General features: G+C 39.9%; 1 protein-coding gene across 2 annotated transcripts in view; it reads right to left on the reverse strand.

Annotated features, from left to right (window-relative positions):
• Positions 1-15,590, reverse strand: part of SLIT3 (slit guidance ligand 3) — an 801,478-nt gene that overhangs the window by 243,603 nt on the left and 542,285 nt on the right. For both annotated transcript variants that reach the window (XM_073355953.2, XM_073355954.1), the window contains one exon: positions 14,630-14,771. In XM_073355953.2, the coding sequence (XP_073212054.1) occupies positions 14,630-14,771 (142 nt within the window). The remainder of the gene's footprint in view (positions 1-14,629; positions 14,772-15,590) is intronic.

Here is a 15,590-nt window from a genome sequence, read left to right on the forward strand (position 1 = left end):
GTAACGTACAACAGCCAAAGTACTCAATGGGTCATGTTGCTCTGCTTCAATGGCTAAGGTTCTTATAGGCTTGCACCATTTGAGTGGCCAAGAGCTGAAAGAAATATCTGGTAGAAAAAGAGGGGCATCAGTACCTTGATAGTTCTCATTTGTCTGACAGGATACATAAAGCCTATTCAAAGGTCATCGGGAAGGTGTTAGTCCTCTGGACTTGGCTGAAGGAAGGATAGCCTATCCTGAGTGCAAGGATTTGCAGGGTAGCAAGTCAAGGTCAGTAGTGGGAAATTACTTAATTCCTCCCAGTGGGATGTGCTGTGAAGAGTTGTGGACTGGGAATAGCAGTGTCAGGGAGGAAGGTGGGGGATCTGTGGAGAAAGAGGTTTTTTTAAAGAGTCCCGAACCACCTCTTTCTCCACAGCCCTCTGTGGAGAAAGAGGTGGTTAGGGTCTATTTAGAAAAACTGGACGTGCACAAGTCCATGGGGGCGGATGAGTTGCATCCGAGAGTGCTAAAGGAACTGGCGGCTGTGATTGCAGAGCCATTGGCCATTATCTTTGAAAACTCGTGGCGAACGGGGGAAGTCCCGGATGACTGGAAAAAGGCTAATGTAGTGCCAATCTTTAAAAAAGGGAAGAAGGAGGATCCTGGGAACTGCAGGCCAGTAAGCCTCACTTCAGTCCCCAGAAAAATCATGGAGCAGGTCCTCAAAGAATCAATCCTGAGGCACTTACATGAGAGGAAAGTGATCAGGAACAGTCAGCATGGATTCACCAAGGAAAGGTCATGCCTGACTAATCTAATCGCCTTCTATGATGAGATTACTGGTTCTGTGGATGAAGGGAAAGCAGAGGATGCATTGTATCTTGACTTTAGCAAAGCTTTTGACACGGTTTCCCACAGTATCCTTGTCAGCAAGTTAAGGAAGTAAGGGCTGGATGAATGCACTATAAGGTGGGTAGAAAGTTGGCTAGATTGTCGGGCTCAACGGGTAGTGATCAATGGTGCCATGTCTAGTTGGCAGCCGGTGTCAAGTGAAGTGCCCCAGGGGTCGGTCCTGGGGCCGGTTTTGTTCAATATCTTCATAAATGATCTGGAGGATGGTGTGGATTGCACTCTCAGCAAATTTGCAGATGGTACTAAACTGGGAGGAGTGGTAGATACGCTAGAGGGCAGGGATAGGATACAGGGACCTAGACAAATTGGAGGATTGGGCCAAAAGAAATCTGATGAGGTTCAATAAGGATAAGTGCAGGGTCCTGCATTTAGGACGGAAGAACCCAATGCACAGCTACAGATTAGGGACCGAATGGCTAGGCAGCAGTTCTGCGGAAAAGGACCTAGGGGTGACAGTGGACGAGAAGCTGGATATGAGTCAGCAGTGTGCCCTTGTTGCCAAGAAGGCCAATGGCATTTTGGGATGCATAAGTAGGGGCATAGCGAGCAGATCGAGGGACGTGATCGTCCCCCCTCTATTCGACATTGGTGAGGCCTCATCTGGAGTACTGTGTCCAGTTTTGGGCCCCACACTACAAGAAGGATGTGGATAAATTAGAGAGCGTCCAGCGAAGGGCAACAAGAATGATTAGGGGTCTGGAACACATGACTTATGAGGAGAGGCTGAGGGAACTGGGATTGTTTAGTCTGCGGAAGAGAAGAATGAGGGGGGATTTGATAGCTGCTTTCAGCTACGTGAGAGGTAGTTCCAGAGAGGATGGTTGTCATAAATATAAAGGGAAGGGTAAACCCCTTTGAAATCCCTCCTGGTCAGGGGAAAGCTCCTCTCACCTGTAAAGGGTTAAGAAGCTAAAGGTAACCTCGCGGGCACCTGACCAAAATGACCAATGAGGAGACAAGATACTTTCAAAAGCTGGGAGGAGGGAGAGAAACAAAGGGTCTGTGTCTGTCTGTATGCTGGGTCTTTGCCGGGGATAGACCAGGAATGGAGTCTTAGAACTTTTAGTAAGTAATCTAGCTAGGTATGTGTTAGATTATGATTTCTTTAAATGGCTGAGAAAAGAATTGTGCTGAATAGAATAACTATTTCTGTCTGTGTATCTTTTTTGTAACTTAAGGTTTTGCCTAGAGGGGTTCTCTATGTTTTTGAATCTAATTACCCTGTAAGGTATCTACCATCCTGATTTTACAGGGGGAATTTCTTTAATTCTATTTACTTCTATTTTTTATTAAAAGTCTTCTTGTAAAAAACTGAATGCTTTTTCATTGTTCTCAGATCCAAGGGTTTGGGTCTGTGGTCACCTATGCAAATTGGTGAGGCTTTTTATCCAACATTTCCCAGGAAAGGGGGGGGTGCAAGTGTTGGGAGGATTGTTCATTGTTCTTAAGATCCAAGGGTCTGGGTCTGTAGTCACCTAGGCAAATTGGTGAGGCTTTTTACCAAACCTTGTCCAGGAAGTGGGGTGCAAGGTTTTGGGAAGTATTTTGGGGGGAAGGACGCGTCCAAACAGCTCTTCCCCAGTAACCAGTATTAGTTTGGTGGTGGTGGTAGCGGCCAGTCCAAGGACAACAGGTGGAATATTTTGTACCTTGGGGAAGTTTTGACCTAAGCTGGTAAAGATAAGCTTAGGAGGTTTTTCATGCAGGTCCCCACATCTGTACCCTAGAGTTCAGAGTGGGGGAGGAACCTTGACAATGGTTCTAGACTATTCTCAGTGGTGGAAGAGGACAGGACAAGGAGTAATGGTCTCAAGTTGCAGTGGGGGAGGTTTAGGTTGGATATTAGGAAAAACTTTTTCACTAGGAGGGTGGTGAAACACTGGAATGCGTTGCCTAGGGAGGTGGTGGAATCTCCTTCCTTAGAAGTTTTTAAGGTCAGGCTTGACGAAGCCCTGGCTGGGATGATTTAATTGGGTATGGGTCCTGCTTTTGAGCAGGGGGTTGGACTAGATGACCTCCTGAGGTCCCTTCCAACCCTGATATTCTATGATTCTATGATCTCTAGGCAGCATCAGAAACCCAATGAGAAGTGTGATTCCTCCTGATACTTGAGTAAGGTGAGATGCATTTTAAAAGTTGCCACACCTTATGCTTGGGACTTTGATGAAGGAAGTCTGCTGAATTTGTTTGGCCCGTAACAGGAACTGGTCAGGCATCAGATTTACTCTTCTGTTTGATTACAGAGGTGTTGAAACAGGACCTAGGTCTGCTGAACCCTTTCCTGACTTGAATGGCCTGTCACACTCTGCAACATTAGTTCCATTATAATTACACTAACATATCCCTAGGTCACTGTATCAAAGTATGTACCAAAAGGTAAGCACTATGTAAAATGCACTGTGGTTATGAAAAAATACTGCTTTGCATTTACCCTATCAGTAACAGCTTCTTACTATGTCATTAAAGGAACAAAGTAAAATTCTATTTGTACTGAATTACTGCAGTGCACAACAAAACAATGCCAATAAGTGATTTGGACAGCATGTAAACAAAGTCTGAGGTCAAAATGCACAGTCTTGTTGCTTCAGAAGCTTTGTGGGTTGGCCCTGCTGAGTGGTGGCCTTTGCCCCTCTTCTCTCCCTTCCTCATCCAAAAGCCAGCAGAAATGCTTTAATGGCTGTGTGTGTTTTGGGATACAGGAACACCAAATATTCTAAATATATTTCTTTGCACTCTCCTGTTGTTTTAAAGCTTTCACTCCCTTCCTAAATGGAGCTTCTGCTGCTACTACCATTATACAACACTGAATGTTCTCTCACTGTCTTAGGGATTTATACTGCCACCATCACCATAGTATCTGAGTGCCTTCCAACTAAAATCAATACTATTTATTATGAATCATAATGAAACCATTATTTTTCCACTGCAACCAAGGGAATTTATTTCTTCCCAACAGGACTCAAACTTTACCTTCCCACTTCATGGTTTCTTATGGGGTGGAGGAGCTGTGGTCAGCAACCTGCCCTCGCATCCTAAAACAAGAGGGCAGATAGCAACTTCCCTCCACGTCCCTAGTGTTTTGTTAAGTATTGTTTTATTAAAGAACTAGCTGACTATCTCCCATGCCCTAACCTCCATCATCTTTTTTTTGGAAATCTTGGAAATTGGAAATCTGTCAGTTTCAAAAATTAGCCTCACAGAACTTGGATCTAATGCATACCAGAGATCAACATGTGACTTTGGATCAGAAATGATTAGACTGATAAATATCTAAGCAGTTTCTAAACACACGGACACTGCAGATTAATTCACCAACAAGTCATGTTGCTCAGCTTTTACATAAGGTCTGAAACATTACAGTAGTTTTAAGGAAACATGAGTTAGGACTCAGGTATGGGTACAAACATGAGTTAGGACTCATTAGAAAACAAAAGATTGTTTACCTACATGGATTTTCATCCACTTATCCAAGTATGACCACTTCTTCCTCATTAGTTTTTCCTTTGGTTTCTCAAGGCACTTGCTCTTCTCTGTTTGCGCTACTCCATTTCAACATGGCTGCAAATTTTCAGGATTAACCCAAAGCCATGGAGCAGGATTATGAGTTTCCACCTATCAGTTCAACTCTTCCTTCAAGTGATAATGAAAAGTTGTTCACACAACTATGGGCTGTAGATTCTTCCGATCCATACTGCATCATTAAAAAGCTAGTGATGGAATTCTTGACTGAATTTTTAACTATTTATCTAACTAAGGGCAGATCTTCAGCAGCCAAAATTGCCATTGGAATTGTCAAGCCTGAAATGGTCTCTTAAAATAAATCTGTGTACACTAACCTATTTGGATAGCAATGCTCAGCAAAGAGCTCTCTAGTGTGACAGCTGACATCTTTTAGAGTAGAAACAATGTAGTTGCACTTTAAGGGCTTGTTCTGGCCTCTGGTTTTGCGGTCTCTATTAAAAACTCAACAATTGGCACCATGGTATCTGCAGTTCATTGAGTCCATTATCAACAGCACTTTCACTACTAACTTGTAAATGCTGAATTTAGCAACCATTGTATGAATCCATAAGATACAACAGAGTATTTTCCATATGCTAGAGAGGAGAGGCCTCAGTCTGAATCAAGCACTTCCTTGTGTTAGGTACTCTCCAAACAGACAGGAAGCTGGTCCTAATATTTCTTTTCTGCTGCTGTGCTCTGCAGTAGCTTTCTGTTTTTGAACCTAGTTTATCTAGAACATGTGGATGTGTCTTTCTTCAGAAGCAGCCGGATGACTGACATGCTGATACACCTGAACAAGAGGGTCCCAAACTGATGCATGTGGCAGACCCTGGATAAAATACTCTGCTCTTTGCTTTGCTTCTCAATAAATCCATCAGTGTCATGCTCTCCTGCTTCCCTAATCCATTAACCCTTCCGCTTCCAGACACCCACAGGAGTCTCAACACACCATGCTTCTGCCTATCATGACCTCATTGAGGCTTCAATAGGTGGCTTCCCTCCCTGGAGGTTGTTCCTCAAAGCAGCAGCAGTAGTGGTGGTCGCAGGAGTTTCTCTTCTGGCTGGTAGAGGTGGGAAGAAGAGGGCTCCCAACTCCCTCCTAGAAGATGTCAGTTTGTGGGCTGGGGTTGAGAAGGAAAACAGGCCCGAGTGGGGCAGGTTCCAGGGCTTACTGGACTCCCAGTCAGGACAGCAGAAACCTGGCTTCAAATACTCTCTTCGGTATGCTTTGCTGGAGTGATGTTGTAAGAGGTGGTGAGAGGGTCTATGCAGTTTCTCCCCCATAAGTAGCTTCAGGCACTAATGGGGAGCTCAACAGGTGACTGTTCCCCTTATGTTAACTGACACGGTCATAGCAACAGCAAGAGTTAAACAAGGCCAAACACAGTTTTTCTGGGTTGAATGTGAAACAATGTTTTGCTGCTTCCACCATTAAATATAACCCATTTTCTGTCCAGAATCACCCTACTCTGCATGGGGCTGCCTTGCCCATGCTTCCACAGGGGAGTGAGAGGTCTGTGTGCACGGGGGCCCCTGTGTGTGGATCTGGGAAGGAAAGAGTTACTTTGCTTGAGGGGGATATTTGGCTCTTCCCAATCCCCCGCTGCTGAAATGGGGCCTAGAGCTACACATTCCATTCATTAGGTGTGCATTGGTACACATGCCAAGATGCCTTGGCAAGAAGAGGGCCAAGAAACTTGGGACCACTTCAGCAGTAAGAACTCTGCAGGCAGAAGCCCATATCACATGTCACCGCACTAACTTTAGTGGGGCTCTGCATGTGTGGTTCTCAGTGCAGGATTAGGGTCTTAATTTTTATTATACATAAACAATGCAAAGCTTACAGGGCCCAAGGGCTGAGTCTGTTACCAAGAGGCTTGTTCAACCTCTAAGCCCTCTCCAGCTCGGCAGTATTTGAGGATTCTGATTTTATGTATTGGAAAACACCATTGCACCTTGACAATCTGATTTTAGCTAAATTTCATACACGTAAACAAGTTGTTTCCAACTAATCAGTATCAACTAATGTATATGTCGCATTTGGACTTATCTCTGCTTTTTTGTTCTGCTTTGTCACAAGAAGAACATCTAAATCCTTAATGAGCCACATGGTTATCTCATTATACTCATTAATCCTTAGCAGGCTGACATCCTATCCCCAGTCTTCAGGGCTTACAATTCCTCTATATGTCTGGCAGAAAACCTCCAGTGTAGGTCCTGAACATCAGCACACCAAGACTGTTTGGTTACCAGAATAACCAATGCCGAGTTTTGAGGCTGTGTGTGAATTTACAATATTGACATTTCGTGTTATTACTTTCTTGAAGTTTTAATACAAATAATTATTGTAGATTTGCTGGAAGCGTTACCTAATAGTAAACTATTTGAAAGGAAAAATAGTCAGCATATAATCGATTATATAATTTGTGCACAATCCCACAGTTTTTTAAAATCTATTTGTACTACATACCTACAACATTGACAAGGAAAAGGGATCAGAAGAAAAGGTGAAAAACAAGGACAGGTGGGAAAGGTGCAAATACTTTCCCTGTGCGATAAAGTGCTGTCACTTATAGTATTTTGTCAACAAAACAGATGTTTTAGGGCTCTGTTAACTAGATTCTACATGTTGTATATCCTTTCAGTGAAAACATCCATCAAAACCCACAGGTTCATTTAATAAAAGCAGCAGCAAAACAAACATACAAATCAAACATCATAGCACCTGCCTGCAATAATAAAACAGATTAGCACATTTTATATAAAATTCATGCTTTTGTATTCCATATTTATTTTCCCTGATGTCTTCTGCACTTTCATAATGAACTTTCAAGATGCATACACACATGATACAATACAATCTCCTTCCTGCAATATTTCAGCCAACACTGTATACTGTGTATAAAACAAGATCTCGGAGGTTTTTTGTTCTGAATGTCCTAGTCTGCATTGATTGACCTAAAGTTAGTCAATTTGATTACTTGGTATGTGTTATTGTCCTTATTGTTCATACAAATTCCTTTTTATTAACAGAGCCAGATTTATGTGTCTGGTGAGCTGAAAGGAAGCTTCAGAAAATACTCCCAAGATTACAAACTCCTACACAGCTTGCCCTGGTGAAATTCATCTGCATGCGGCTACCTATTACAAATGTCAAAATTATAATTGGCCAGAACAATCTAAAAAAAATGATGAAGCAACCATAAAAATGTGTACAATTATCAGACTTAGTAAAAATATAATGCACCTTCTTGTCACTGGAGGTGACAATAGTCACATTTGACAAATCAGAAAGTAAGTAAATATCTAAGATACACAGCTGAAATCTTGTGTAGTGATTGCTTATTTGTACCTATTTTAATACCGAAACATCTATGTCAAACATCTCATTCAACAAATCTGTAAATATTTTATTACTGATCTACCTCACTCTCTTCCCTTTGAGAGTTTAGCAAATACTACACAAAGCAGAATTTACCTACTAGCAATATAAATAGAACCTGAACATTTCTATTCAAACTGCACATGATAATACCCAGACAAAACAAAACTACATGTCCTCCTCAACCCATCTCTGCACATGAAAGTGTTTTTATTCCCACCATTTATCACTGATTTACATCTTCTACATTGATTGTTCAGTTCATCTAAAATAGCTGCAATTTTCATGTCCTTTTTCTCAGTGGAAAGTTCTCCGTGTACATGTTTTAAGCCTAAAGAGTAGGAAATTGTTTCTTGATGGTGAGCATAAGCAGTCAGGGACAGTTTACGGTGACATCTGAAAGCAGTAGGCAAAACTGACACGTAAAGATGTCCAGAGCCACTTTACAGCAGTGAGTGAAGATCGTATTATATGACTCAAATAGAGTAGAGAAACTCTGCTTTCCTTCCCTGGGGAGCCTCCATTGGAACAGTCATTAGGTATGTTCAGAAATACTGTACTTGTCTAAGACACATTATATATTGGAAAATTGATGGGAAAAATCTATTATTAACTTCAGGAGAAAGCACAATTTGAATTGCTGAACTATCTTTCCTCTGCCCCCAAATTTGATGGGTGTTGCTTTTATTTAAAAGGAAATTAATTTTGAAAAAAAAAAATCTAAAGACTCGCCTCCAGGTTGAGATGTTTAAAGCCAAATTTCAGTGCAGACCAAGTTCTTATGTACAGTCATTCAGTAAATGACTGAAAATAATGGATTTATTCTATAAGATATGCTTCACACACTTCCTATTTTAAACGTTTCTGTTGGTGTAATTTAATATATGCAAAATCAAATTTGTAAAATGCATCATAGAAACTTCAGTTTTAAAAAAGACAATGGAAAGGATATTTTTCACTTCTAGAACACCTTTATTCTTACAATCACAAAAGCTTCACCTAGAATTAATTATTTAAGTTTCAACACCCCTATGAAGTACATTCTCTGGGTAAACTGATCAACAAGAACTTCCCCAAAGGGTATCAATGAAGCAGCAAGAGCCCCAGAAATAGAACCAAGAACCCTTGATATTGAGTTGCCTGTCCTACCGACTGTGGAACAGTCCCCACTGGGATGCCCTCCTACTCCCTCTCACAAAATCAATTCCCTAAAATGTAATGGTTTGGCAAAGAAGCACATTTGCTAAAGGCAGAATGAACAGAAAGTTAAAGCTGTTTTCTCAGGGAAAGCAGCATTGTTTGCTTTTCCCTAGGTAGTCAGAGGAGATAATGAATATCTAGAAGTGCAGTAACAGATATTTCCATAATGTTAAGTGAATATCTCTTATTTGTCTAGAGCTATGAGAAGCCATTATTTACCAAAATGAAGTATATATTCTACATAACCAACAATGTTGGTTAGCAATAAAACAAATCAATATTAAGTCTTGGTAAACCAGATACTAAAAGACATCGGACTTGAAACAATCCCAGACTCTGTTCTGAGGTTTGAAAAAGTTTGGTTCAACTCAAATATTTTGCACACCTGACTAGTTACTTGTACTGGCTAGTGCTGGAAGTGCAAAAGCATAATCTTAGTGAAAACAGTTGCTCTTACTGTATTACTGAGCTGACTGAAACTAGAAACCCCTGATGCTTTTCCAACTGGTTTCTCAATATAAAAGGTTCAGATCAGCATCTAAATCAAAGCCCCAAACTTCAATGTTCAGCCATTTCTGATTCAGGTACATCGAGTTTGATTAAATTCTGGATTACTCCGATTTTATGCAATTGTGCCTCCATTCATTTCAGTGGAGTTATTCTAGTGTAAAATTGGAGTGACATATTGGTGAATTAAGTCCAATGCAGGCATGGGTTTAAAATTTTCAATATGAGATATAAGGATAAATCTACTACAAGTGTACAGCTTAATAAGGTGTTAATATACTGAGTATGTACATTGGGTTGCTGAAGTGAGACTCATGGTGGTGTTACAAATTTGGGTATCATCCTGGGGTTCGTAATCTGCAATAGAATCACATGTGAAGGATGGAAGAGACCTAACATTCTTCCACCAAAATTGTTCCCCTTTATACATGTTAATACTCAATTCTATTTTTCATTTATACCCAAAAAGCACTATTAAGAGGACACCATGAAGGTTGCAAAATCAAACCTTTGAAAGTTAGGAAATGCCAGAATTAAGGTTGCCTGTGCCTACTGGGGGGGTGGGGTGGGTGGGAGGGGGTTGGAGAGAAAACCTGGATTTGTGCTGGATGTGGCCCAACTTGATTATCATACACATTGTAAGGAGAGTGATCACTTTAGATAAGCTGTTACCAGCAGGAGAGTGGGGTGGGGGGAGAGAAAACCTTTTGTAGTGGTAAACACCCATTTTTTCATGCTTTGTGTGTATAAAAAGATCTTCTATACTTTCCACAGTATGAATCCAATGAAGTGAGCTGTAGCTCACGAAAGTTTATGCTCAAATAAATTGGTTAGTCTCTAAGGTGCCACAAGTATTCCTTTTCTTTTTGCGAATACAGACTAACACGGCTGTTACTCTGAAACCTGGAGTATGATGATTCTTTAATTACATAATCACATACTATTTTTTTCAGAGGACCCATGTGTCATTCATTGCACAGGATGGATGGTGCTCACTTCATGTACAGTTATTCAATATTTTGTTTTCCCCTTGTACAGTGTATGGCTCCATTCCTTATTTACAGCACACTATTCAAGCCCTGCTCTTAAAACAGAATTTTTAATTTCCTTATGGACCTTTCCATGGCACTCATCACTATAGTCTTTGAGTGCTTCACAAACACAAATATATTTTTACAACACCATTGTGAGATGTGAGATTTTACAGATGGGAAACCGAGGCACAGAGTGAATGGGGTTAAAAGTATCTAAAAACTTAGCATGCCCAATTTGAGACACCTATGTATGGCCAAAGAATAAGATCAGACTCCAGGCAACTTCATATTATGCACCTCTCCAATCTATGACTCTAGCTGCTTCATCCCCAGGAGATCAGTCAACCCATGGCAACTTCCAGGTACAAGAATTAAAAAGTATACAGGTCTGGAAGTTGACAGTAGCCTTTACTACTGAAAATGGAGCCTTGATGGGAAGGTGATCAACACCCCAGTTGCAAGAGTATATCTCACATATGCTCGCAGCATTACAGAAACCACAGAAATCTAAACAACTAATGAATCTCCAAGGTTTGATGCTGATGGAGGTATGAAATAGCCCTTCCTATCAGACCACTTAGTTGGGGTAACTCAAATATAGGAACTATCACAACCAGACCCAGTGATAGTCTCGTCTTCAGTGTTCTGGATAAAACCCCAGAAGTCCATTTCCAGGAAGATATTTCTGCTCATTAAAGCGGATGTTTCATGCTGGCACCCACAAAGAAAATAAGGCACGAGGCCTCCAATAGGAGCATAGACATCACCTGGAATATTTCAACTGCGGAACCCTCCATCTAAACTGGTTTATTGTTAAGAGGGAAAAAAATAGAAATATAAACTCTGGTCCTTTCCTTGGGGCAAAGGAAATGGTCAGAGCCTTAAAAAAACCCTCCTCTTTGAGGTTGTCCACATACATACATATCAAGCAAGATGAACCTATCACAAATTATTCCCTCTACCTCTTTACATTTGATGTTAGTAGATTACGGAGATCTTGACCAGAATCAACCATGCCAAAACTGGGCCTTCAGCTTCATCCAACAAGATGTCAGTGATACATGTTAGACATTATGATGGGTTGGTGCAGAACATTCTCAAAAGAACTAGTAATATAATATGAAGTTCTCTGGGGGATTCTTCTGCTACCCATGGGAATTACAATTCTTCTCTAGAGCATCATAATAAGTACCTCCAGACCTGTTATCTTAACTCCCTAATCCACCCAGTTCACCAGACCCATTGCCTCCCCACAAAGAATCATCGTTCATCTGTGCCAGCACAGAATACTACATCACAAGAGAGACAGAACAAGTACTGATGTAGGAACTCCCACTTGATTATCTTCAAATAAAATATAAACAACGAAGGTATGCCCCTTTAACCTCCCCACTCTCTTGACAATTGATCATTCCCTAAGAACATCAAAAAGTTACAAATTTTAAAAAAGTCTAAAGGAGCTAACATTTTAAAAGTGTGAATAGAAAGTCTCCCTCTTCGCTTAAGCAAAGTAAACAATCATGGGATAAGAGAGTATCCCATGAGAGTATCTCATGACTCAGTAACTGATTGAAAGAAAGGTATGAATAAATTATTAGTTTTTACAATGGAGAGAGGTAAATAGTGGGGTGCCCCAAGGATCTGTACTGGAACCAGTACTGTTCAACATATTCATAAATCATCTGGTAAAGGGAGTGAAGAGTAAAGTGGCAAAATTTTCAGATGATACAAAAGTTACTCAAGGCAATTAAGTTTAAAGCTGACTACAAACAATTACATACAAATGTATCTCACAAAATCGGGTGACTGAGCAACAAAATGCCTGATACAATTCAGTGTTGATAGGTGCAAAGTAATGCACACTTATCTATAAACACAGTCCCAATTATCCATACAAAATGATGGGGTCTAAATTTGCTGTTACCACTCAAGAAAGAGATCTTGGTGACCTCATGTTACAGCTCTCTGAAAACATCTGCTCAATGTGTAGCGGCAGTCATAAAAGCTAATAGAATGTTAGGAACCATTAGGAAAGGGATAGATATGGGATGGATCACTCAAGAACTACCCTGTTCTGTTCTCCCCTCTGGGGGGCACATGGCACTGGCCACTGTCAGAGACAGGATATGGGGCTAGATGAACCATTGGTCTGACCCAGAATGGCCATTCTTATTATTTCCCTTCTCATTGTTTTCTACTTACACATTCTTCAGGGTGTTTCAGATACTGTGATCCTTCCAACTGATACCTTCTTTTCAAATGTTTCTTAATATCATTTGTTCCCTCTGTTGCTTTCAGATTAATGGAAATCACGAACATAGCTTCCGCCTACAGATCACTAACTTCCAGCAGCAGGTCCCATATAATCACTCAACTGTGCCCTCTACCTGTCAGCTTCAATATAAAACTTTACATAAAACATCTTCCTCTATTATTTCTGCACACCAACACTCTGAAATTAGTAGTTTCCACACTCTCTAGAACCATATACTCTGATATAACTTCCCAAACAGATGCTCATAGCTGCATCCTTATTACCTCAGCAAATCTTTCATATCATTATTTAAAATGTTCATGCCTACAGTTCTTGAATCTATCATGTTATAAAACATTACATATATACATCCATATCCCTATAGGGTATATATTGTTTGGAATGCAAATTCAAGACTAATTTTTAGTACTTCAGATATAATTTATACTGTAATTTTCAGGGGTAGAACATTTCTAATTTTTTTGGATTCCTAGTTGGCATGTAGTACAAGACGCTGTAATCCCAACAGAAGACTGTACATGTCTGAACTTTTAAGGGAAGCAAGTTTTTGAATTGTGATCAAGCATGTTACTATTTTTCCATTTCCAGTGAATATATTTACATGCCCAGGTTATCCTGGGCAGTATAACTTTACAGCATTGTTTACATCTAACAAATTTGTTCAATGAACTTGTATGTTTAAAATATCTTTTTCAATATGAGAGTTGCAAAGTCCACACAGAACATGGAAACTGATTAAATTACGCATAATGAACTACTTTATAATGTGCTGAGATAGTAACCACACAGATTTTGAGCTGAAACCTAAATTATAAGAATAACCAATGTAGTGACAGAGGAGTGCACATATAGATTAGAGCACCAGCAAAACCTATAGTTAGAGCATTTTGGATAAACTGTAACCCTCAGATTGCTGGGAGTCAGATATTAAATTGCAATGGGCCAGCACAGAAATGAGAGAAGCAGCTAAGCTTTGTCCCAGAGAGTCTTGCAGTCTAGCAATATTTCTGCAGAGATGAAAAGCTGAATTGTTACAATAACTGTATGGATATGATTGAATCCATAAAGTTAAGGCTCTTAAAGCTGGTTGCAAGAGGGATACTATCTTCAGTACAACAACCTCTGAAGGAAAATAATTGCTCGCCATTCCCTATGGAACAATCAAAAGCAATTCTGTTTTATTTCACACTAATCATGACTATGGTAGATTGTGAAATGCTGTAACAGATAAAACTAGTAAAAACAAGTACATCTGAAAACCAGTATAAGACATGATGATACAAGAAAGTGTTGAGATAAGTGTAAAAGTTTTGGGATAAATGAAATATAGAACAAATAACTGAACAATCTGTTCTAATGTCAGACTTTAGCAAAGAAAAGACCCCCGCCCCCCACCTCAGGTTCACTGTCTAACATGAGATACTTCCATCATTTTGGGAGAAATCACCAAGGTAAGTTGACATGTGAAAATAACTCTGTTAGGGAAAATATAAAAGAGGAGCTGCTCTGTTTTCATTTCCTGACCTCTAGATAAAAGTGACCATACCCCATTTTGGGGGGGGGGGTAAAAAATACAAATTGAAATGAATTTGATGAGTATTTGATCCTGTTCTCAGATGGGCAGGGGTATGTTGCACAATATCTCATTTTGCATTTAAGACCTGGATTAAGCCCTAAAATAGAATAATGTGTGGGATAATGGCAATGCGACTGGCAAATGGCCATGGTTATCATCTTAAATGGTTAAAACTTGCAGCTCCCTTCCACGAGTGAAGTGCACTCGATTTGGAATGACATTTGGAATGAGAATAGTAAGTTGACACTGGCACTTACATTTCCACAATGCCCTCTGGTAGGTTAGATGGAATTTCTGTTAAGCCCTTGCCTCGACAGTCCACAATGTTGTTGCTGCATGTGCAAGCGGATGGGCAAGTGATGGAATTAGCATTGCAGGATGGAGGTTCAGAGTGGGAACCTGAGAAGGAAAAGACAGTACCAAAAATATCAAGATTAGATTTGCAAACTGATCACTTATTATTTTAACAATGAAAAATACAGCAGTCAGTGAATTTTCAATTCCCATTTACATAATAAATGGTAATCCCTTTGGATAAAATTTATGTATTATTGTGTCAACTTCAGAGAAAATGCACAGAATATTTTTCCATTTTTACTATTACACCATCTCCATTTTATTAATTTATTGTTCTCCCTGACCTTTTTTACATTGGCCACATATTTCCATTTATTATTTGAATCTAAATTTGGAAAAAGAAGGCTGAAGATCCAGGAATACTTCCAAATAATGAGGTCTATTGGAGTACTGAATAATTTTGTTAGGAACATGATGAGAGCTCAATCTCTGGGGTCATTTATGTAAAGACAGGACAATGAGCTCAAAATATACAGTATATGAAGGAACAATCCTGCAGTGGCTTAGAAAAAGCTAGCTGACCCAGTAGGTCTTTGCTTCTCCAGTTTCTACGAAATTTGCAAACTCTTGAGATTGCACATACTAGCTATGAGATGGAACCATTTTATTACTGATTAAACTACAAAGGATGGGGATAGTACACGAATTTTCACAATGCGAAGTAATGCAATCGATTGAGAGAAAAAATTACTCATAAAAATTAAGAGCTCTGTCCTGCAAACCTTTACTCAATCCAGTAGTCCCACTGGAGCTAAGGAAACTACTCATATGAGTCAGGCTTTATAGATGAGACATCTAGATGTATACATTCTGAACAAATCATTAAGTGCAAGTTTAATTTTACTTTCATTAAAGTTTCCA

The sequence above is a fragment of the Lepidochelys kempii genome, chromosome 8 (assembly GCF_965140285.1).
Source record: "Lepidochelys kempii isolate rLepKem1 chromosome 8, rLepKem1.hap1, whole genome shotgun sequence".
Taxonomy (NCBI): Eukaryota; Metazoa; Chordata; order Testudines; family Cheloniidae; genus Lepidochelys; species Lepidochelys kempii.